Below are 25,786 nucleotides of genomic sequence, written 5' to 3' on the forward strand. Positions count from 1 at the left end.
TTGGTCATGGGAGAAAATTTAAAGTCGATGGCCTTCCTTGTCCAGTCAGCAGCTGTTTGGTTTGGTTCTAATAATGCTAAAGAAAAATTTTCTACCAGCATTTAAAGGCTAAATTTAATTCAAGCATTAGCCCTTTGTGAAAAGAGACTCCTACCCTACACAAAGAACCACGGGTACTTAAGGAATGCCGAAGCTAGGAATGGGGTAAATCTTCCCCTGGGAAGGTTACACACTACCAAATGAGCAGCCCCGAAATCATCATACAGACTGAGGGTTGTACTAATTAATGCATTTGAGAACGCATATGTATACACACTTATATACTTAACAGTTAATAAAAGAGACTTAATTTGAGAGAGAGCAATAGAGGTCTATGAAAAAGTTTAGAGGGACGGAAGGGAAAGGGGAAATGTAATTTTATCCCCCAAAACATTCCCTAGGACTACCAGAACTACTAACAGGATGGCTTAAAATGACAGAAATGCTTTTGTGGTTTGGAGCCAGAAGTCTGAAGTTGTTCACTGGAGCTGTCCTCCCTCTGAAATCTTCATGGAGAATGCACCATGCTTCTCCTAGCTTCAAGTCTGCAGTCAATCCTTTTGTTCCCTGGGTACAGGTACAGCACTCCATTGTCTAATCTTCCTCCCACATCCCTCTCACCTCTTCTAATAGGGATGCCTACCTTATCAGATTGGGTCCTCTGTATTATATCTGCAATGACTCTATTCTAATTAAGGAAGGGAGGGAGGGAGGGAGGGAGGGAGGGAGGGAGGGAGGGAGGGAGGGAGGGTTAGTTGCATCCTAAAGGGCTTAAGAGCCCTATTCTGGTTCAGAGCTGGCATTTGGTAGTATGTACATTCTGTTTTAAAGGGCAATGGCACCATCCTTAGACCTCTTAATAGGGTGCTAATCCTTTTTCCACGGGTGTCACCTAGTGACAAAGAATGACTGAACTAAAATTTCCTTTGACAATTATTTTCACACAATTTTCCATGTATCTGCCAACTCATTCTAAGAGCTCTGTACAACACATTATCTGCCTGCTCCCTGAGTATCTGTTTTGCACTGCAAGAAGCTAAGCTATAAGACTTTTCCTTAACAACAAAAAATTTCATATCCATGGCAAGTTATCTTCCAGTAACTTTATCCCACAGTATTGCAATTTTGAGCATGTTAATGACAGACTTGTGGCTAGAGGATGCTTCTGTTGAACCCAGGTCCTAGTTCTTCGAAGATCTATGTGTACCTGAAAAGAACGAAGTGGGGAGTGGGGGTTGTCACAGAAGGAAATCCAGAAGACAAAGCTGAGCCTGAGGGTGAAGCAAATCAGGCAAACAGGAAAAGCCAGATCATGAAGCAAAAAAGAAGAGCCTGAGAGTGGGAAAAGCCACAAGACGAGGGCACCCCAGAATCTTAGCAAGCTGAAGAGTGCCCTATGCCAATGTCACAGGCTGAGGAAAGCGAGGAGGAAGTGGTTTTCATAAAAAGAAACATGTAGGATGTGTTGCTATGAGTGGCAAAAATGGTAGTGAAAAGGTTGAAGGAGGTTCCAAAGGGTCTTATGTCCTCTAACTTTAATACATTTGTCCTTGGACCCTGACTTCTCTGCAGAGAGTATCGCAGGCCTTGCCTGCTCTGGTAGATTTTGCAAGCCCTGTGCTTTAACTTTAATTTTGCTTATCAGTATATTACTACCTTTATTAGAAGCCCCGAGTCTTCAAACATCACTCTGTCAGCACAGGGTTTCAACTCATGTGCATGTACATAAAGTATATAGATCCACAGGAAAACTATCTTTGCACATTATACTAATTCCTGGTAACTATACAAGTTGTGTAATTGTACTAAATAGCCCAATTCCTTTCAAAGAGCTTAGCTGAGTATGTAAGGAGTTGAGGCCTATTAGAATTCCTGTCTCAATACTTCTAAATGCACAGCACTGGGCCAATGACAGAAACCTTTCAAAGTTATTTTCCAAGTTTTATGATGAAAATATTGTTGCCTTTTATTACAGCATCTTTAAGAAGGAGGCACTCAGTGTTAATAATCTTCACCTTTAAAAAGACTCAGCTCTTAGAAGGCAAATGCAGGCAGATCTGAGTTTCAGGCAAGCCTTGTCTACATAGTATGTTCCAGGACAGCCAGAGCTACATTGTAAGACCCGGTCTTGAAAAAATAAAGGGGGGGGGGGGATGGAGGCGTGTTGTTTTGCAACACATTATAATCCAGTACAGAAAGAGGCAGGGGAAGAGGGTCACAAGTTAAAACCAGCTTATACTGCACAATAAGACCTTATCTTATTAAAAAAAGAAAAAGGAAGGAAGGGAGGGAGGGAGGGACGGAGGGACGGAGGGACGGAGGGAGGAAGGAAGAGGGAGGGGGAAGGGAGAGGGGGGATCTTGAAAACCTCAGTGGCACACACAGCTAGAGAGAAAATAAAGGCAATGGGGATGAGATTAGCTGAAATGCCCAACAAAGGGGAGAGAGAACCTGTAGAGACCCCCTCCAGTAGACAGACATGGCTCCCAGTTGAGGGACGAGGCCACCCACCTACCTCAAAAATATTAATCCACAATTCCTCCTGTCAAAACAAAATGCAGGGACAAAGAGTGGAGCAGAGACTGAAGGAAAGGTCACCCAGAGACTGCCCCACCTAGGGTTCCATCCAGTCTGCAGAAACCAAACCCAGACACTATTGCTCATACCAAGAAGAGCTTGCTGACAGGAGCCTGGTATAGCTGTCCTGAGAGGCTCTGCAAGAACCTGACCAATGCAGATGGTTGCAGCTAAACATCAGATTGAGCACAGGGACCCAAATGGAGGATTAGAGCAAGGACTGGAGGAGCTGAAGGGGTTTGCAACCCATAGGAAGAACAAAATCAACCAACCAGACCTCCCCCCCACTCCAGCTCCCAGGGACTAAACCACCAACCAAAGAGTACACATGGAGGGACCTATGGCTCCAGGCTCATAGGTAGCATAGGATGGCATTGTCTGGCATCAATAGGAGAAGAGGCCCTTGGCCTGTGAAGGCTCGATTCCCCCAGAGTAGAGGAATGCCAGGGCGGTGAGGTGGGAGTGGGTAGGTGGGAGGGGGAGCATCCTCATAGAAGCAGGGAGGGGAGATTGGGATGGGGGGTTCCGGAGAGCAAACAAGGAAAGGGGATAACATATGAAATGTAAATACATAAAATATGCAATAAAAGTTTTTTAAAAAAAAAATTAAAAGAGGCTTATTGGAAATACAGCTTAGTGAAGGAATATTGGCCTAGTACAAGACCCTAAATCTGATACTAGAAAGAACCATAAAGAAAAAATTGTGTTAATTCTGTAGCATTTTGAGTAAAGCATATAAATGTACCCTATGTGGGTTTTTTTTGTTTGTTTGGTTGGTTGGTTAGTTTTTTGTTTTGTTTTGTTTTGTTTTGTTTTTTCAAGACAGGGTTTCTCTGTATAGTCCTGGCTGTCCTGGAACTCACTTTGTAGACCAGGCTGGCCTCAAACTCAGAAATCCGCCTGCCTCTGCCTCCCAAGTGCTGGGATTAAAGGCATGCGCTACCACCACCCGGCGTGGTTTGATAATGAACTAAATTTGTCAATAGGGAGCTGGAAACTGGGGTATAGCTCTGTGATGGAGCACTTGACTAACGTGGGAGGTCCTAGTTATACCCCTGCATCATTCCTCCACCAGAAAGAAAGAAGACAGAGACAGATTCCACCCACTAACAGTCTGAATAAAAAATTGCAATTAAATGAAAAACAAAGAATTAAAATCAGGTACTATTTGTCCCCACATTAAAATATTACAACTACATTTTTTTAGTATTCGTGCTCCACTTTGATTTTAGCATTTTTGAAGAAAAAAAAAGGCATGCTAAGAGAGAGACTTGACTATAAAAATTAAGTCATTCCATTTCATTTACTAGTTAGAATGAGTGAACCTAGTCTGTACTATGGAAATCACTATAATAAAATTTTAAAAATTTAACTCAGGCGCAATAAAAGTCTGGAAATAATAACTGGTAAACATTTAAAAATTATTTCTACATCACTATAAAGTTATTTACTATTATTGATATACTTTAAGTTTTCCAATAAAAAGACAATGTACAATTTTATTAATAAATAGTGCAAAAGCATCAATGATAACTGTTTAAACATTAATTTTCTTTGAACAGCCATGTCTTGGTTTAAATTTGTGCATACTGGTCTCTGTGGCATTGCAAACAAATACATGAAAATATTTTGTATTTTCATGCACAGGTATGAATCTATAATACTGTTTACAAATTATCATGGACAAGTTAAATTCTGCAATAATTAATACACACATGGATAGTCACAATTATATGAGTAGCAATGAAGACACTGCCTATGTTTGATATACTCTAGATGTCAGGCTGTGAATATTTACTATTCTTCAGACATAGCTCCTCATTTCCATCCCAGGAGACATTTCTACACATGTGGATTTCAGATACACGCTGAGGAATATGCTCTTTGACCACAACAAACTCACACACAAGACAGTGTTTGTCCTGCTTTAAAGAAGCAACACACTTGTTCATAATCTCTCCTGAAGGCATAGCTTTCCATAGTAATAAAATGAAAATGCTTGCTAGCCCAACCCCAAAGTTCAGTCTTCAAGAGAAACTTATAAAGTTAAAAAAGAGTCAGTCCTTTTTTATATATATGTATATATATAAAAGTCAAATTCTAGCCACACTAATGCTAAAAATGACACCAATTAAATTTCCTTTCTTGGATGTTCCCCTCTGCCTCATCTTCCAGGCTCTTCAATTTCATATCATTTATAAAGTATATTATTTCTATGAATTTTCTATTATGTGCAGATTTATTTTCCTTAAGTAAAATGAAGTTTGAATAGTACAGTCTGTGGTGTAGTGACATCAGCAACAGCCAGTTCTTGTCCATCAACTAGTCCCAGTTCTAAAATAGAAAAGTGTCATTAGACCAAGCAAAATAAATACCTCAACAAAAAGAATAACACATACATAACGCACAAGTTATAGCTTTATAGTTCAGACATGTCTTAAAACTTGATTTCTTGGATTTTAAATTATTTTTATTAAAAGAAGCCATCAATTCTACTATAGAGATATAAATAATTACAATTTGGTCATATTTAATTATGAATAAATCTGAGTTCAAAGCCAGCCTGGGCTATAAGCAAGTTCAAGGCTAGCTAAAGCCACACAAAGGCATCCATCCTATCTCCAAACACTGAGGGCTGAGGAGACAGCAGGCACAGGGATAAGGCACCTGTACCAGGGACGGACAGACAGACAGCCCCCTTTCCCCACACACACAGAGGGGGAGGGAAGGAGGGAAGGAGGAAGAAGGGATGGAGAGCAGACATTCACTAAAAAAGAAAACTATAACTATACACATTTACTTAAAATACCTTTTAATGTTTTGGAAAGATTGGGCCTGGTTCGTTCTTCAATAGACGTTACTGACTAGAGAACAACATTATTTTAATGTATAGCACATTAAGAAAAAATAATACAATTATCTTAAAAAAATTAGAAATTAATACTACTGACCTGTAAGTAAAGTGTCCTGTTCTTCCCCTCTAATGTGGCTGTGATAGCCGGAGACTTCATTTGCCTAAATAAAGTAGTGAACACCATCTCATTTAAAGAAATAGTTCTGGCTTTTTTATTATGAAGTTTAAAAAATGATGTTCACAATATAAATCCTCAACACTTACAGAGAAGCACTGTTGGTTAGGTAGTCTAAGACCTCCTGTAGTTTAGCTGATGGGGAAAACTGAATGTTTTGAGGAAGTTGGCTACATGCTGGACAGTTTTCCTACAAACATAAAAGAATAATTTAGAGTCACACAAACCAGGCTCAGTCTCTTTTTAAGCAAAGATATGGAAATCAAGTTGTTTTATAATCATACATATTTTCTATGAAAATATTTTTTGCTTTAAAGCATGTTTCTGCAATAGATTATTTACTATAAATTATTATGCTTTATAGTATTTATTTAAGCTATCCAACAAAAGATACATATTATTAGCTTTAGTAACTCATAGCATAATTATCTTCTAATTCCTAATAATTAATATATAAAAACAAAGACTGGATAGTGAAAACTATTGTTGCTACTTTAATGCTACTAACCTTTCTCTCTGCTTCAAACGTGTAAGTGTACAGCCCATCTACATCATTGAATACCAGGTAGTTATTAAGGGGAATGTACGCACTGTGGTGAAAGAAAGAGTTCATTTTATCTAATTGAGCAAGGTTATAATGTGGATTTATACACATATTAAAAATAAAACTCATTACCTTGTAGCTATCTTGAAAACCTCAGTGGCACACACAGCTAGAGAGAAAATAAAGGCATTTGAATTCAGTAAAAATTACATACTTTGAAAGTCAGTGATAAGTCAGATAAAGTTGTAATTTCTATAGAAAAATAGATTTTAAAATATATAATTTTAAAAGCATAGGAAGGAACAAGTCTTATATTTGTTTTATATGATCCAAACAATACAACTTCCTTTCACCTTCATTGGATCAATGCAACGCTAACCTATGAGTAAAAAGACACTCCAAAACACTCCTTTACTGTGAGCACTGTGTCTAAGAGAAACGTAAGGTCCTGAAAGACAATGAAACAAGAACCCAAGAAGATATCAAATTCCTAGCAGGCAAGTAACTACAGAAATGTCAAAATCAAAGCAGAAAGTAAAGCTGGAGTCTCTTCCTTACCTGCAATGACTGCATTTGTAGAAGCTACTGCAGGAATGATTCGTTTTACCACCCCTGAAAAAAATTGCCAAATAAAATATGGTCATTTTTTTTCAAGATTTTCATTTAGGTATACAGGAATGTGTGTGTGTGTGTGTGTGTGTGTGTGTGTGTGTGTGTGTGTGTGTGTGTGTTCCCGCGCGCGTGCATGTGCGAGCATGCATATGTGTGCATATGCAGGTATGTGTACATGTGAGTGTAGGTACCCTCAGAGTCTAGAGGTAGTTATGAATAATAAGGACTCTTAACAGCAAAGCCATCTTTCCAGCTCTATCTAAAAAAAAATAAAGTCACCTTAAGTTAAAATCATGTAATTAAATCATGTATCTAAAGTCTTGATTGCAAAATACCATTTTCTGAAACTTGATTTTTCAGGCATTCAAATCAAGAAATAAAATTGGGCCTAGCCAGGCATGGTGGTGGAAAGCTGACAAGACACCATCTCAAACAAACAAAACAAACCCCGAGAACTTTAAAATGAACTATCATATCATCTTTCACTCCCAAGGGTCTGCAGTGCTGAAATCGTAAGCAACAGTACTGAAATGAAGTCTTTGTAGTTTCCCAGCATGACAAAGCAGAAACATGATAACAACAGTGTTTCCTCAAATTCCAGGTATAGTATGAATAATAAATATTATTTAATGTTCCTGACATAGTGATACCTGTCACACCATACTTATTCTAAAAAGAACATATCCACAACATTTCCCCTAGCAAGCATAGAAATGGGTGTATATACACGCCCATCCCACATAGTCTTATCTATACTACGAGATTCTGAAATGCCTGAGTTAAGTATAAATAAAGATTTCTGATGATTCTTGATATAGTTAATTCAAGTCATTCCATTCACAAAATATCACAATGGAAAAACTAAAACAACCTTTTAAAAGTATCTTTATTTTACATTAAGGTCATGACCAGAACAAAACAATAGCTCTCTAGTTTGACTGATTTTAACTTTTCACTTCCATATTCATGTAAGCAAGAAACAAACCATCTCCCATAATACAAAAGGGAGACTCGAGTCTTCAAACTGCTCTTGAATTGCTCCCGCTAGAGAAACTACAGGGACCTGGAGGGTGAGGCAGCACTACAAGATGTGTTCCCAGCATTCCAGTGCGAGGAGCACAGAGCAGCCTCGGTCGGGTAGACCAAGGTGAGGAAACGGGCAGCAGGCATAAACTGAATTTAAGAGATAATACCAGAATGAGTAAAGAAAATAGTCACAAAAAGAAATGACAAATTTGGAAAAAGAATAGACAACTCTTTCTAGAGACTATGGCAAAGCTCCAAAAGGGATGAACTATAACAGGACTGGAACACTGGTCACCACGGCTGAGCAGTTCTGCTCACTGCTAGTCTGTGCTAGAGGAGGCACATTCAGTGACTGGGACTGGGACTCTGACTGACCCGGCAACCAGGAAATGGGGAAACAGACCAACCAGTCCTTGGGAGAGCATCTGGAAAGGTCTTTCATGGTATCTTTGTGAAGACAATAAAGAAGTCTGAGAGACTCAAGAAGATCTGATAACAGACTGAGACAAATCTAAAAAGGCTGCTAAGGTCCTGGGTTTGATCTCCAGGACCAATTCAAAAATGCAATAAACAACCTCCAGAATAATTCTTCTGTGAGAAAGGGGACATGGGGAGGGAGAAAGAGGGAAAGGAAGATCTAGCCACTGGACTGTGAAAGCATACGCAAAATTTAATGGGCAGCAACATCAACAAATGGGAACAGTATTAAATGATTAAATGCAAAAAATAAGTGATAAGACATCAGCTCCTTTAAGACTGTTCCCAGTATGAGAGGTATGGCTAACCCTAGAAGGCTGTATTGTGGCCTAGGAGATCCCAAAAGGATGGATAACTGGACTCTGGTCAGAGAAGCACACCAAGACTTGAAGCCTGTGACCCACCAAAGGATTGAAGAATCAGGAAGATCTGGAGTCATAAACTATTAAAATGTGGAGAGAATGTGACCACTATGCTCAATAGTTAGAAACTACTATTTAAAGGGGAATTTGGAGCTGGAGGGATGGCTCATAGTTAAAAGCACTCACTACTCTGCCAAAAGACCATGGCGTTCAGTTCCCAACACACATATGCAGCTCACATCTTTCTACAACTCCAGTTCCAGGGGATGCAATACCTTCTTCTGCACTCTGCAGGCACCAGGTATGCATGAAATGCACATACAAACATGCAGACAAAGCACTCACATAAAAATTTAAAAAGAAAAGAAAAGCAATTAGATTATGTAAGATACTGGCCAAAACTCAAACTAAACAAGACACAGAGTAACTATCGGACAGTCTTTTGACAGCTCCTAAGAGAGGATAAATTCCTCTTCCGTGAAAGATGAAGTCAACAGTCAGACTTTGAAGATAAGGGCTCTTTCAATTGTACAATTGTATATAAACAGGAATCAGTGGCACCATTCAATCTCCACTAGCTGAGTAGTATCTATTCTACTGAACACAGTTCACTTCTACCTTGAAATAACTGGAAACACACTGCTTCCATAGTTCTTTAATTAGACGTCAGATGGATGTCGATCTCTTAATTACATAGCAAGCATTCTTGCCATAGAGCTGTGGTTCTCAACTTTCCTAATCCTGCAACCATTTATACAGTTCTTCATGCTGTGGTGACCCTCAACCATAAAATTATTTTGCTGCTACTTCAACTGTAATTTTGCTGTTGTTATGAATCATAATGTAAATACCTGATATACAGATAGTCTTTTTAAAAAAAGGTTGAGAATCACTGCCACAGAGTATTTCCCTAAAAATTCCACAATTATGACAGTTCACTAACTCACCTTGAGTGAGTCTGTAGGTAACGCCTCTAATATTATATTGTGATGCTCTCTCTATGGACTTTTGGAAAATCCACTGAATATGTTCAGGGTCATCTCCATCTAATGGAACCCCATCTGTTGCAGGGGAGAAAAATATATATGACCAAAGATAATTTTTAAATGAAATTTCAAAATAAATAATAAATAATATATAAAATACTTTTTAAGTCTAGATTGTTAAATTACCTCCAAAAGGCTGCTCTTTAGGCCATTGCAACATCCTCACATACTCGATACAGTGTTCTGGGAGCCTGGGCATAGATGCAATGGTACACATGGGGAAATTGACCTGAAACCACAAAATTTGTCTTTCTTAGTAAAATTTAAATGATGAGCTATTTTAAAATGCAACTTCTAGTTCTGGTTTAGTTCATAGCATTCATCTCAGCTCTAGACTTATATAAGCAAAACTTATAAAGCATTAAGACTTGTATACTAATAGGAGGCATCAGAGTCTCTCAGGGCTGAGCTGCCTATAAAGACACATTTGCCTATAAAGACACATTTGTCCGACATTTTTAAAGCATATACACTCAAGTTCTATTGGCAATGAAAAAAGTACTAAATAAATTCTGAAATGTGAGTGATTTAGTTTTGCTTATATTTAGTGTAAAGGTGTAATGCAAACCAACACAAAAACACAGAATTAAATCAATTGTAAGTTTATATTTATAGAATTGCTAACATTTATAAATCAAAATAAGTATATAGGCTAAAGAGCTCCATCTTTGAAAAGATCCTTTTCAATCCTATTTTTAAATTATTACATTTATTTTGCATGTATGTGCCTGTGAGCACATGCTAGAGTGTACATATGACAGTCACAAGAAAACTTTTAGCTCCACCATGTGGGGTCCTAGGATTGAATTCAAGGTCTTATCTACTAAGCCACCCTACCAGCCTCTTTCCTAGTAGTTGTGTTCTCTGTACTACTGTTAAATTTAACATTAAGGGAAAGTATATGAAGAAAACAAACAGAATATAATTTATCCCAACATTTAACTTTGTAATTTCTCTGAAAGGAGCTGGAGAGATGGCTCAGTGGTTTAAGAGCATACACCTCTCTTTCAGAAGAACTGAGTCCAGTGCCCAGTACCCATGTCGGGCAGTTCACACCACCTTATGACTCTAGATACAGAGGAACCTGTCACCTCTGGTGTCCAGGACAGCTGTACTCATATACCTACACACTTAAACATATACACATAATTGAAAAACATTAAGAGAAAGAAAAAAAGTACTAACAGCATAAAAGCAGACCTGATATATAGTATCTTCTCTCAAACACAGAAGACGATCATACTTTATTCTTCTAAGCAAATTTTGTTTTAAATTTTGCTTTTATTTCAAGGTTGAAGTACACAAGTTTGACCCCATGCCCTTATCATGGTAAATACTACCCTTAACATATATTTAAATATGTTTATCCCCAATTACAAACCCTAGACACTGACTAGATGTAATAACCAATAATAATTACCACCCCAAGATACTAAGAGAGAAATGCAGGAACTTTTCTGATTACCTGTGGTGGGTAAAGTTCCAGAGTGCACTCAATACAAGCGGTCATTCCAGGCAAAATCACTCGGGCATTCCCTTTAAAGCCTTCTGTCCCCCCATCTATCAAAGGTACAATGGAGCTTGGATCCAACACACCATCTTCATAATTTAGAAGAGATATCTAGGGAAATGTTTTAAAGGGCTTTAAAAAAGGAATAGAAAATGGGGGAAAAAAGAAAGCAGCAGATTTCCAGAAAATTCTAGAAGTCAGTTTGGGATTCAGTAGCAATATCAGAATGAAGGAATTACTTTCCTAACAATAAACACATTTCATTGAAAATCAATGAAAGCACGAACGATGTGTGAATCTACTTAATTTAAAATTAACCAATTCTGATTTAAAGTATGTCAAAAGCAAAAGCAAGGGCCTTTAGAGAACCCAACACTGAAGCCTTTACCAGCATTCCATTGATCCATCTTCTCGCTATGATAGAGTCCAGGCCACATACAATGATATGAAATTCTACAAGAAAAAAAAAAAGAAACAGGTTTAATTTTTGATATAGTCTATGTAGCCTAGGCAAGTCTCAGATTCTCTATCCTGTTGTTCAGCCTCTCCAGTGCTGGCCCCGCCAGGCCACTAGGTCACTAGTGCTTACAAGCATACCATACCAGTGCTCTAGCAGGGGCTCACGGACTGTATCAGTCTATCACTGCCTGTGGACCACTGTTGTAAGGAAGGTTTGCAGTGGAAATTTAGTAGTCATTATATCTGGTATAAACATCAGAATGAAGCAACTGTTTTTAGATGTTCTTGGGCTTCAAAGAAATCACTGTGATAGGTAGTGATTGTTTTCTGTGAGCTGTTTTTCTGAAGGAGCTTCATAGCCTCTGCATGATCTTTGCCACAAGACATTCTTAGCAAACCAGAAGGTCTCACACTATTGAGCACTGCAAACCGTGCATAAGTCACACACATTAGATCAGGGGCTCTCGTATGAGGAACCTGCCTCACACTAAAAGGATAACAGTCCATAAACATGCTTTTAAAAGGCTGCTTGGGCTTCAGTCCATTGAGGCTGATCCCCCTGCTTTCTCAAGGCTGCATTGTATCTGAATGTCTCCTTCTTCCATCATCTCACATAACTCAGATTAGCAACAAGGGCTTCTGTGTGAAGGGACAGAAAACAATACTTTCCTCCCACCTTTGCTGTGACTCTAAAACTGCTTTGAACACAGTTTACCAATTTAAATAAAGGCAGTTATGCAAAGTAGTTTACTTTGCTTTTTTTGTTGTTTGTTTTTTGTTTTTCTGTTTTTTTGTTTTGGTTTTTTCGAGACAGGGTTTCTCTGTATGGCCCAGGCTGTCCTGGAACTCACTCTGTAGACCAGGCTGGCCTCAAACTCAGAAATCCGCCTGCCTCTGCCTCTGTCTCCCAAGTGCTGGGATTAAAGGCGTGCGCCACCACTCCCGGCTTGTTATTAAAAAATAAAAGCTAATTTTATGAGAAGCTCCCCACCCTCTTAATCCTTCAATAATTTTTAATTCAAACAAGCAGCTAGTGGTATCTACTAACAATCAGTGCTATAGTGTTTCAAGTACCAGAATGGGGGAAAACAAAACAACAAACTCAAAGAATTAGCAAGAACTTAATATCAAGTGAAGAACTTACGTCGGTAGAAAGTGTCGTTAAAATCTTGTATCTTGTTGAAATGTCTGAATACAAGTAAAGGAACCCAATATGCTAAGTTTTAAACTTCTGAAGTGATTTTAACAACGCCACAACGAACAAACTGTGTTTGCATATCCACACTTGTAAGTAATCAATGAGAAATTCAGGAAATCTGACAAAATGCAGCTGTTCCTATTTTCTAACAAAAACAAAAAAAGTAGGTTACTTCCCTTCTTCTATGCATATGCATATGTGCACACATGGAGGCAGGTCTGTCTGTCTGTCTCTAACACCTACACACTAAATAAATGTTACGGTATTTTTTTGTGGACTGTGTTTCATTTTGCTTTATTTTGAAATTTTTTACATTATTGGTCTTTTGCTTGCTTAATTTGTGATTCAGTGGGGGGGGGGGTTTCTATTTGTTTTGGGGGTTTGGTTTCTTTTTTGAAGAAAGAAAAGGAATACAAAATTGGGTGGGTAGGGAAGTAGCAAAGATCTGGGAGTTGAGAGAGGAAAAAAAACATGGTCAAAATATACTGTATGAAAAGAATTCTTTACAGCAAGAAACAGACTATACCAAAAAAAGGTCAAAGAGTTTTATATATATACATATATATATATACATATATATGTATATATATAGCCTTATATAGAAACAATCCAGAGAATTTCAACAGCTTTTTCAGTTGCTAGTACAATTGGATGTATTGGGATTGCATAAGACTCTGAGCCTCAATGTGAATTATGCATTTTTTCAACCTCTGGTAAAAATCAGCTGTAGGCCCCCTTTTCACCCAGTCAGCAACTTTTGGTCATCACCCTGCACCTGCAGGCCACGTGGCTCCCCAGTCTGTTATGTGAGAATGAATCAGTCACAAGTGTAAGTACTGCACACATTTAATCTCAGCACTTGGGAGCCTGGTCTAACAGTTAGGGCTACATAGAGAGACTCTTTCTTAAAAGCAAAAAGCCAGGCGGGGTGGCGCATGCCTTTAATCCCAGCACTGGGGAGGCAGAGGCAGGCAGATTTCTGAGTTCGAGGCCAGCCTGGTCTACATAGTGAGTTCCAGGACAGCCAGGGCTACATAGAAAAACCCTGTCTTGAAAAACAAAACAAAAAAGCTCAAGTTATGTACAAAACATGCTTAATTTTTCTAGTAAAGAAAACTAATACAAATGATGATGCTCTAACAATGCACTATAGCACAAAGAGAGACACACAATATGTTTATCTAGACTCCTACCTACAAATTAAGGCCTTAAAAAAAAAACCCAACTCTTAGCTAACCTCACCCATTTAGAACTCTCTTCCCTTTGAATGCAGCAACCAGCAACCTAAGGCACACTGAGAACTAGGTTGAAAATGAAACAAAGGAAGCAGTGGAGGAGCCCCAACAGGGAGACTAGGAGGCAGCTCAAGATATTCTCTCTTGGGTGGGTATCTGTAAAACAACCTCCCCAGGTCTCAACAACAGGGCCGGATGGAACATGAGTATCCTCCCTTTTAATTCTGGGTCCTTACAAAGAGGCCTGCATTTCTATTTTTAAGCACATTTACTTCAAATCAACATTATTCACCAAAAGCCGTGAAATCGGTACGGAGATGCTGTACTCTGAACGCTCCCCATTTACAGAAGTGCACTAGATCAACTCATCAGAGTCAACACTGGCATAATACACAACTACCCACAACACCCTCTGCCAACACTGGCACAATACACTACTTCCCACACCACCCTCCGTTGTTTTTTGTATTTCTCTATGGAGGGGATATGCCATGGTATACTTTGGAAGTCAGAAGACAACTTTGGGGAATCATTCTCTCCTTCTACCATGGAGGTCTGGGGAATCAGGCCACCATGCTTGACAGGAAGAGCCTTTAACTACTATCTTACAAGCCCCAGTTCTTTTGAGAGTCTCACTATATAACTTGAGTAGCCTGGAACCTAATATGGAGACCAGGCTGATCTTCAACTTAGAGCAATTCTCAAACCATGTGCCACAGCATGCGGCTAAAATCTCTCAATGTACATCTATAACTATTCCAACTCCCAACTTACACCTATACTTTGGTGACTTCTAATCTGTCCTCCAACTTCCAAAGTATTTCGTTTTAAGGACAGGGTCTAGATGGAATCCTGTGTATATGACCTCTTGAGGCTGGAGATGTTCTCAAATGCCCATGAGCCCGTGGCAGGCGGCACGTGTTACGTTGTCCCTGTTACTGCTTGGGAGCACTCTGTGGCACAGGTGAGTGAACACAGCCACCTCCTAAAGCAGGTCCTGGTTATTTCCAGTTTGGAGCTGTGAGCAACTGTGTACTGATTTTCTGAGAACACATGTTTTAATGTCACTAAACTGTCCCAGAGTGAATCAACTAGGTGATAAAGTTAAATATATACTTAGATTTTTTAAATTGATCAAACTATTTTCCAGATAGTTACGTTATTTTACTTTCTATCACTAATAAGTAGCCACATTTTCCTGTTATTTCTGCTCACCCTAAATACTACTTCTACTCCTTTAATTTAAAAGGTTTGTAACATCTTATTGAAGTTTCTTTTTCTCTTGCTATTGGATTGAATTAGGGCCCATACAGGTTAGGCAAGTACTCTACAACTGAGCTACATCCCGGTGCTTTTAATTTTATTTTGATACTGGATCCACAAGTTGTCCAGGCTGGCCTTAAACTTCCTCAACAGTGGGGGTCACTGCTGTCTTCCTGGATGACAAACACCATTTGTAAGATTTCTGTCATCTGTCTCCAGTGAACTATCCCTTTATCCACTTTTTAAATGGATGGGTTGTTTTTCTGCTAAGTTTTAGAAATTCTTTAACAAACACTCAAGCTTCCATATCTGAAGGTGTTCCATGCATAGATTCAACCAACCCTGGGTCAAAAATATATGACAAAACAAAAACTGCCAGTCATGAGTATTAACAGATTTTGTCTTTTCACTATTCCCCAAATAACACAGTATGATAACTATTTTTTATAGCATCTAACCACAATAGGCATTATAAATAATTAAAAGATATTTTAAGACATCAGATATAGATAAATATACAGATGTGTTGTGATGGTTTGAATATGCTTAGCCCAGGGAGTGGCACTATTACGTGTGGCCTTTTTGGAGCAGGTGTGTTACTGTCATCCAGGGCTTTAAGACCCTCATCCTAGCTGCCTGGGAGACAGTATTTTGCTATCAGCCTTCAGAAGATGTAGAACTCTCAGCTTCTCCTGTACCATGCCTGCCTGGATGCTGTCATGTTCCTGTCTTGATGATAATGGACTGAACTCTAAACCTGTAAGCCAGTCCCAATTAAATGTTGTCCTTGTAAGAGTTGCCTTGGTCATGGTATCTGTTCATAGCAGTAAAACCCTACCTAAGACATGTGGATAGCACAAATGTGAAAACAGTATACATTTTAAGTATTTATTTTACAGTACTGTGGGTTGAACCAAGGGCATGCCAGACAAGTGAACTACCAATGAGCCCCATCTCTGGCATGCTACCTATTTGCATGTAGACTTGAGGATCAATAGATCTGGATTCCTTGAAAGGGCCTGGGAAACAATCCCCCACAGATACCCAGAAATAACTGAACTCTAGATGGCTTCTCCTCAGCTGCTTTTATAAGTGTGCTCTCCAGTGTCTAGCCTGTTCTTTTAGCCCCGTTACAGTCTTTCCCGACCACAGCTATTCATTTCAATGTGCTCTCTGTGCTCTCCATCGAGCCTCAGAACCCAAAGATGATCTGAACTATTCTCATTTTACAGCTTTACAAATTACATCTGTGATCCACTGTGAGTAAATTTTTGTCCAAGATATAAGGCGTAGGTGAAGATGCATCTAGCATAGATATTTAGTTAATACTAAAACTGGAAAATATGCAGATAACAACATCACCTATACAAATTAAAAGTCAGGCCAAAAACATGAGCAAAACCATAAAGGGAAGGCTGGGCTGGAAAGCAAATGATCAGCATTTCCTCACTAGAAAGGGGCTCCCTCGGACAGACCTTTTCGTCAGCTGTGCTCTCTACTAAGCATCTTTTATAATCAGGGAGGAGTTTCTTTTGAAAGGATACGGTACCACGTTGCAGTTAGGAACTCTGTCATTTAGGAATTCTGCAGCAACTTCAGCCTTGGGTCTTCCGACATCTTTAGGCCTAGAGAAAACATTGTATTAAGTTGTCATCTATAATATCCATTTAAATGGTCTACATAATTAGCTTCCAAATGAAAGAATGGACAGTTTATCTATAACATACTTTGAAAAAATATTAACTACAACTTTTTTATTACTCTTAAGATTGTGTGTGTGTGTGTGTGTGTGTGTGTGTGTGTGTGTGTGTGTGTGCAGGGTTTGTACATTTGAGTGAAGATGCCTGAGGAGGCCAGAGTCATTAGACTCCTTTCAGTTAGAATTATGGGCAGGTGTAAACCACCTGGCATTGAACCTTAATCCTCTGCAAGAACAATCCGTGCTCTTAACTCAAGAGCCAACTCTCCATCAGCCCCTCAGTATTTTTATATCAGTAATAAATTAAATACATAGTTACTAAACCCTTGCTGACAGTCTAAATAAATATGACAAGTCTAACTGTATTTCTTAACTGAAAATATGAACTCTAAACAGGAGGGTCTCCATCCTCCTGGGTTAAGCATAACGACAGCATGTTTAGTGGTTATTTCCAACCAGGACACTTCCTAATATAAAAATATCCTATACAAAGAGCCTTCCAACTACACAGCTTGAATCCCAGAACATCAATCTGCTGTTTGAGACAGGATCTTACTCTACAGATCAGCCTGGTCTTGAGCTTATTATACAGCCCAGCACGGCCTCTAGAATTTTAAGCAATCCTCCTGCTTCAGCCTCTCAAATCCTGGTGTTATAGTTGGGAACCACCATGCCTGCTTCACTGTGTTTATATGCTTGTCCTAGTAAAATATACATACAGAAATTCACTCTGGAGAAGAAAGACCTTCTAAGTGTTACCTCCATCCTTGTGTGTCATTTGAGTAGGAATCAGAGGTCCCTAAACCATGGTAGGATTTGTCATGCTTTGTTTGTTTTGAGATAGGTCATAGCCCAAGCTCATCCGATCCTCCTGTCTCAGCTTCCTTCACGCTGAGATTAGCCCACAGCTTCCTTACCAATATTTTAAAAGAGAGAATAAATTTTAAAGACAGCAATATTTTCAAGAATCTAAAAGTAACATCAGGAAACATCTCTCTTTGATAATAACCAGACAATAAGTACAGAAGGACACAAAGTGTCTCTTCAAGCATGTGAATATTTTCTACTATCTCCTCACAATTCTCATGGATATGAGTCACCTTTCACATATAAGGGTAAGTGCTGCCGGGTGTGGTGGTGCACGCCTTTAATCCCAGCACTCGGGAAGCAGAGGCAGGCAGATTTCTGAGTTTGAGGCCAGCCTGGTCTATAGAGTGAGTTCCAGGACAGCCAGGGCTACAAAAAAAAAAGAGTAAGTGCTTCACTGTAACTTCCTGGGACACACATACTCTAGACAGTGTACCCTTATTCTTTGTATCCTTCAGACAGGACAGTATATATTTTTTTAAGTAAAAACATAACATATAAAATTTTTACTTAAAATTAGAACTTCAAAGGAAACATTTCATCAAGTCAATTTTTCTCTTCACCTATAAAGAACTAATTCTTTCTCTACTTAAAGTGGCTAAGACTTTCATCCTTCATCCTTACTTGCATGGAAAAGTACTATGAAATAGAAACCTTGATTTGATTCCCACTTTCAAGCACTCTGCACTGACAGCGCTTCACATATGGAAGAGGAAACAGTGAAGTACCAACATTCGTCTAAATGTAGTTTTGTGCTTTTATGAGTCTCACACAAAAGAACTCCCAGCATGGTTTAAGTGAAGACTGTTAGGTGAATTTACAGGATCAGGAGACCCGACTGCTGCAACTAAGACACTGTCATAAATAAAATGGCAAGTCACCCTTCTGGCAACATGCCCGTGTTTGTTACCCCTGTAAGTATCATTATACTTACATTATTATAACCATGTTAGTTATAAATTAAAAGGTGAAGCTTGTTATCAATAACCAATCATCAGTCTATTTCAAAGCTATAACACATTAAAAACTTGTCAGAAAGGATAAGGCACACAAAATGGATATATGTGCTTATAAAACAGCCATCGCCAGAACACCCAAATATGTATTCCAATTTCTAAAGTATAAGTATCACTTCATGGGGCTGGAGAGATGGCTCAGCAGTTAAAAGAAATGACTGCTCTTCAACTTACACCTGTCTGTAACAGGGTTTCTAGCACTCTCACAGAGACATAAATAAATGCAGACAAAACACCAATGAACATTAAAAAAAAAAAAAAGCAGCTTGTTTTTGTAAAGTCCATGTTAGACCCTCTGTAATTAATAAATTGCAAAGAACACAAATTCAAATCTTTATCAGAATTTTTAAAATATCAAACTTACCTAAATAAAAACTGTCTATTTAAATTGGAAACATCTATAGTGTCCATGTCTATAACATGAATCTGTCTAAAACCAGATAATGCCTGTGAAAAGAAAAGCAATCTAATTAGGCAACAGTTTCCTTTCCTTTAAAACATAACATAGATTTTGAAAATCTATGTCCTAAATCCATATATTTTCAGTAATAAATTCTACATAATTGTAATCTTTGGCTTAAAAAAAAAAGTATATGCAAGGCATAAAAAAATTCAAGAATTTTGTTAAAGAACAAAAATGCACAAGCACTCAGGTTTAAGTCCTCTCTAACCAACCAAGAGAAGACTCACAATCTCTACTGCTTTGTATCTGCTGACCCCTCTGCCTAGAGCCTTTCCTTCCCAATGTTCTTCTAGGACACTGTTCACCCCTTATGAAAACACTGTCCTTACCACCAGGCTGCTGCCCTCAGGCCTTCCTTTCCTCATCCATTTATTACCACCGACGTTCCATATACCTCCCTTCTCTCCTCCCCCCCGCCCCCCCCCCCCCGCCAAAGAAAATCTGAGTTCCATAAATAAACACCTGTTAATATTGTTCCATTTTGAGTCTTTATCACCAAAATTGTGCATGTCATTTACAAGAAGAAACTCAATAAACATTTGGTTAACTGATGATACTAAAGTGATAGTTTCTTCTTTTTTTAAGAGTGAGCCTTTAAGGGGCTTACAGACAGTGAATGGGAAGTGGGGAAAAAAGCATGTCTTCTATGGTTACATCTAAAACAAGCAAAATAATAAATGAGAAAGTGAAAGGCCTACATTCTGTGTATGTGCCTAAAGGATCAGAATGTAGTACACTAATTCTCAACATGTGGGTCATGACTCTTTCACAGAGGTCCCCAAGACCACCTTACAAATCAGATATTTACACTGCCATTCTTAGGCACAGCAATTTTACAGTTATAAAGTAGTCATGAAAATATTTTTATTCTTGGGGTCATCACAATATGAGGAACTGTATTACGGGGCTGCAGCATTAGAAGGTTGAGAACCACTGGTGTAATAAATAATTCTCAGATCTAATCTGAGTGTACTTATATTGTAGGGCACACTGCGATAGTAAATCATGGCTTCAAAATGAAAAAGTTAAGCTTTGAGGGACCTGTACATGCCTAATGGAAAAAAACTAACAACAAAAAACAATGTTCAAACGCCACAAACCTTTCCCTTTGGCAAATTTTAATTTTTCACACTAGAGTGAGTCTGAGAGGGGGCTGTCATTTTGGAACACCACGTTCCATACATACTACTATTGATTTCATTAAGACTTGTCTCCCCAGGGGCTGGAGAGACGGCTCAGCAGTTAAGAGCACTGACTGCTCTTCCAGCAGCCACATGGTGGCTCACAACCATCTGTAATGAGGTCTGACGCCCTCTTCTGGTGTGTCTAAGACAGCTACAGTGTACTTAGATATAATAAGTCTTTGGGAAAAAAAAAAAGACAAAAAGACTTGTCTCCCCAAACTTAAAATTCACTGCAGACAGAGACCACAGTGATTTACAATTCCCATAGAATTAACATAGCACTAAACAGAGTCAGTGTATTTCACTTTAAAACCTCAGTAGGAGCAACCCTACTGTTTCCTAGCAAATCAGTATGACTGTGTTGATACCTAAATCTTAATTGCCAGATTGAAGAGATGGCTCAGCAGTAAAGAACATTTACTGCTCCTACAGAGGACCTGGGTTTAGTTCTCAGAACCCATGTGATGTGGCAGCTCACAAGTCTCTGTAAGGCCAGTTTCAGTCTGACAGCCTCTTCTAGCCTCCCCGAGAAGCAGGCACCCATGCGGTACACATATAGGCAGGCAAAACACTCATACACATAAAGTAAAACTAAACCTTGATGTAAATACATTTAACTCGTGGCAGGCCACAGGTGTCTTCCACATGGCTATGATCTGCTTGTTATTTTCTGCTTTCTACCCAGTGAGTAACCAGGGACACAGAAGCTCTGCACTAACTCGCCCCTTCCTAACTCTGTTAAATTGACAGAAACTTATGCAAAGCTATTTCATGGTTATAAGGACCCAATGAAAGCAATTACATCACAACTATGTGTTTCTAAATAGTATACAGAAATAGTTTTACTAAAGGCTCAGGTGTCCCAAAACATAGGCATTTATTATCATTTGGTCATCAAAAACCACCATCTTAGTTCATGCAGAGCTTCTGTAAAAAAGAGCACTGTATATAATAAGTGAGGACTTGGATCAGAGTCAGGAACCTCACTATACGTCAGGAAAAACGAGGGAGGCTTTGATTTTTGCTGCACCTCAATGTGTCATTTTGGATAAAATGATCTAAAACCCACCTAGCTGGGTTATTTAGAGAAGCAAAAGAAAAAAATAATTATTTAAAATTACACATTAAAAGATAAACTCTCTATTCTGCTATTTAGTTCAATAGAATATTAGCACTAGGCAAAAGGAAGCAAAAAAAAAGCAAAGAAAAATATGACTTAAAACTTTTAGAGTTCCCAAATAATATTACATACTTTATTGTCTAGAATTTTACCAGCTAAATTTACCTAATAAATGTTCAAGAGAAAAAAATCATGAAATGAAGACATTCTTTATACGACAGAAAGCAAAAGAACTTACTTATCTCTAAGAGAATAGTATTATACATATATATTACCAGATTTTTCAGAAGCTCACATCCTAAGCCACCAGCTCCAATGACTAGAACTTTACATGTATCTAACAAGAACTGGAGTGACTGTAACAAATAGAAAGACATATTAAAATCCAGGTGATCACCACAAGAACCATGAATAAGGCAACAAACCACACAATAGTTGTTGGTGTAGGCACAAAAGAGGTCAATTAACGATAAGAAACACACCTGGCATGTTATGAAAGAGATGTAATTACAAATATTGAAATCCTTATAATTTCAGAGTTTCAACTTTGACACTTTAAATTTACTTTTACTATATGAAATTAAGAGCCTGTTTTTAACAGGAAAACCACCATTAGGATGAGTCAGCAGATAAGGCACTTGTTGCTCCTGTAGAGGACCCAGGTTTGATTCCCAGCATACACATGGTGGCTCACAACCATCCACACCCCAAGCTCCAGAGAAAAGGACACCCTCTTCTGACCTTTGTGGGCATTTGGCACGTGCGGTATACATGCAGACATGAAGGCAAAACACTCGTAAAATAAAAATAAATTAAAAACTTCTTAAAAACGATCCCTAGTTATATCTTTTTTCAAGTGTTGGTATACTATTTTATAGGTAATATAGCAACTTTACTATAGTATTCTCTATTTTCCTCCTCCCATTCTTTATGCTTTTTCTTTGTGAAAATTTAAAAGTGTTTGAAAGTCTAACAAAAACTAGATAAGAGCAATCACATGTTCCTTTCTTTGAACAATGAGTGTTTACAAGACTTGAAAAATCAGCAAGTTCCAGATGAGCAGAGATAAAACCTGGACACACTGCCGAACAGAAGTGACAGCCCTATGCTACTGTGCAGAAACACTATCAAAGTACAAGAAAATAATATGCATAACTATATTATCCAAAGGAAGAATTACTACTATGCATTGTGCTGACCACTAAAGAAGGAAAACGATTTATTCGCACAAGCTACTAAACCAAACTCGAGCGTTTACACAACTCTATGAGTAGCGTTTCTCTTTCAAAACCTCTTCATGGGCACAAAAGGCCATAAAACACATTACAGTGATTACTTTGTAATAAAAAATTCTATCTAATCAAATATTTGCTTCAAGTCAGACGCAGTTCAAAATATGTATCTATTCTATTGCAAGCATATTTTTAACATTCAATTAATTATAGTCAATACTAAGTGAAGATTTCAACTAAATTTGAATACCTGAGTAAGCGTATCTTATAGTCTTATTAGAATTGATTTACCACTTCAGGGCTACAAACAGGGAAATATGTCTTAGGAATCATTCTAAACTAGAATTTTAAACATACCAGAATATGATGTCATCAACTTATCCTACACTTGAAAATGTTTAAACTTATATGAAAAATATAAAAATGCATTTCTAGGCATTTACATAAAATCAGTTGTAAAGATCCAACTCAATTAGATTAATTTCACAAAACAACTTCATTAATTATCTATATTATAATAGCAAGTTTAATAGGAAGCATCGTCTTATTTTTTAAATGTAAGACTATTAGAGCAGTTGTTTAAAAACAAATGTTTCTCACTTCAGTGCTTGGTTCGAAATCGGGGTGTGTGAAGGGTCCAGACCGCTCGAGGAACTTCTTTACATGGTTCCAGCGACCTTCCCAGTCTCCAGTGTCCCCACACCCACCATCAACAGCCATTCTGCACAGAACACAGTAAATTCAGCTGCAAAGATCAGTACGAAAAAGCCACGCCCGAACTATTAGGTCTCCCCAAATGGTAACCACACATCAGACCTGCTCAAATAAAAAGGAAAACTGAGTTGTGGTTCTATTTTCCCAGTTTTGGCTTGTCTGGTATGGGGAAGCACTCTTCACCTACTTGATAAAATAATTCTGCCTCTGTGTTCCTAGCTTCCTCGGCACCCACAGATCAAAGTCGCAACACTAAACACTAAGTGAGAAAGGACTTCCCTCTGTTTGGTATTTACAGTCACTCTGAGTTTCCATCAACCGTTTGTTCCTTCAGTAGAAGTAACAAGTGCATAGGTTGAGGGGGGTCTCTGAGAACTATGGTGCTTCAGTCTAACACTAGTTATGGCTCCTCCCAAGTTGGAAAGATGAGAGCCACTGAACACTTTGGATGAAAGCAATGATCATACATTTCTTTCCTCAGAAGGATCCCAGTATTTTTTTTTCCTTTAAAAACTAAAAATAAAAAACAAACAAACCTCTCCTAATACTAAGGTCCATTTGTTGTCACAAAACACACACACAAGAAAAATGTTTAGATTACAATTATGCCACAGATAGGCATTTATTTACCATCAAGAAATCTTTGAGAACATGCAACTAATAAAGTGGGACTTCTCTAAAAAACAAAACAAAACACTCAAATGCACTTTATAACCACAGATTCATTCATGTTTGGTTGTGATAACTTTCCTGTAACCCCAAAGTTTCTACCTTCAAATATATTAGTGATTTCAATTGTTTACAAAAGGGACTAACATACATTGCATAGCTGATGTTCTGATGCAATGCTGGGTCTCACGCCATAACCAAGCACACTCTAGCTTTGAGAAGATTCCTTAACTGTCAGAAACTTCAGCTGTAGACTGCAACTACTTCTGATGGTCATGAGGTAAAGAGATCATCAGGTATTGAACTTAGGGGCTGCTCTTGGCAGACAGCAAGCGCTCAAACTTTGTTATTTCGTGCTGAGTTGGGAATTAAGCGGTGAGAAAGGGTGAGCCCTTGCATTTGAAATTCACCCATAGGGAGGGGCATGGAAAAGACCAAAGTACTACTGAGAGCTGACACAGAAATTATGAATCACCACACCCAATACACGAGTATTTTTTCCCCCTTCCCACGGAGGGCGGGGAGAGGAATCACGTAGGATTGGCCATATGAAAAGAATTTTAAAGTCTGCGGCATCAAAAAAAACTAAGTATTTAATACAGGTTGTGTGGTAAATGAGAGAGCAAGTGAGTTGCCGTGTCCTTTAAGACCCAATTACCTTGCAAAAATGACAAGTTTTAACACAATTCCTGATTCACGGAGTGTTCATAAAAAGTTTATGTGTACTATTGTCTCAGTGTTCATCAAGGACCCAAAACAGGCCTCGTGTCCATTTAGATTTAGATTGGATTCACTTGCCACAAGGTCACAGCTCTGACAATTTGGGTTGGAGGAAGAGGGGAGTACCGGGTGGCTTTTGCAGGAGCATAGCCAGGGAGCAGCCGGCCGGTGGCTCGAGCTGGGGACGGGGTCAGGGGTGAGGACGCGCGGCCTGCTCCAGGTGACCCCCTCCCAGCACCCTCGGGCCCGCTGCGGCTGGTCCCCTAGGCCTGGGATTAGGGGGAGGCGGGGGTCTCCGGAGAGGACCCCGGCCTCCCAGCAGCACTAACTTCTCAGCCAGCAGCTCCTCTATTCTCCTTCTTTTCTTCTCCCTAAAAGAAAGAGAGAATAAAAGAAGGGTCAGCATCAAGCTCCAAAGAGGGCGCCGCAAGGGTATGGGGGGCGAGGGGACGGGGAAGGGGTTGGGGGACCCCCGGCTGGCAGCGGTGACTGCCCACCGCCGCGCTCTCTCACAACCCAGCCCAACTCGGCGCTCCGGCAAAATCCCGATACTTACGGCTCCTCGCCATCCGCCATATTGTTCCCCGCCTCTTCCCAGAGGCCCTCGCGCCGAGCGGGTCCGCCCGGGAGGGGCGGGACTGCAGGTGAATGGAAGGAGGGAGAGCCGAGCCAGGGAGGAGGGGAGGAGCTTCAGGTAAGAAAGTGAGGGGGCGCGGCGGGGCGGG

General features: G+C 39.1%; 1 protein-coding gene across 8 annotated transcripts; it reads right to left on the reverse strand.

The window, feature by feature from the left end:
• Nucleotides 1–3,716: 3,716 nt before the first annotated feature.
• Uba3 (ubiquitin-like modifier activating enzyme 3) lies at nucleotides 3,717–25,732 on the reverse strand. Of its 8 annotated transcripts, none has more exons than NM_011666.3 (18): nucleotides 25,618–25,732; nucleotides 25,391–25,432; nucleotides 23,559–23,679; nucleotides 22,002–22,082; nucleotides 19,324–19,406; nucleotides 16,922–17,002; nucleotides 12,826–12,869; nucleotides 11,611–11,675; nucleotides 11,178–11,333; nucleotides 9,839–9,941; nucleotides 9,614–9,727; nucleotides 6,748–6,801; nucleotides 6,322–6,358; nucleotides 6,154–6,235; nucleotides 5,735–5,835; nucleotides 5,568–5,631; nucleotides 5,426–5,480; nucleotides 3,717–4,950 (listed from the first exon to the last, which is right to left on the reverse strand). In NM_011666.3, the coding sequence occupies exons 1-18, from the start codon at nucleotides 25,635–25,637 to the stop codon at nucleotides 4,865–4,867; spliced, it is 1,389 nt and encodes a 462-aa protein (NP_035796.2). In that variant the 5' UTR covers nucleotides 25,638–25,732; the 3' UTR covers nucleotides 3,717–4,864. The 8 variants fall into 8 exon arrangements, with proteins under 8 accessions (NP_035796.2, NP_001288786.1, NP_001104576.1 ...); NM_001301857.1 differs by having other exon boundaries at nucleotides 25,188–25,432; XM_030255315.1 differs by having other exon boundaries at nucleotides 4,082–4,950; nucleotides 25,000–25,432; nucleotides 25,618–25,673.
• Nucleotides 25,733–25,786: the final 54 nt, after the last annotated feature.

This window comes from Mus musculus, chromosome 6 (assembly GCF_000001635.26).
Source record: "Mus musculus strain C57BL/6J chromosome 6, GRCm38.p6 C57BL/6J".
Taxonomy (NCBI): domain Eukaryota; kingdom Metazoa; phylum Chordata; class Mammalia; order Rodentia; family Muridae; genus Mus; species Mus musculus.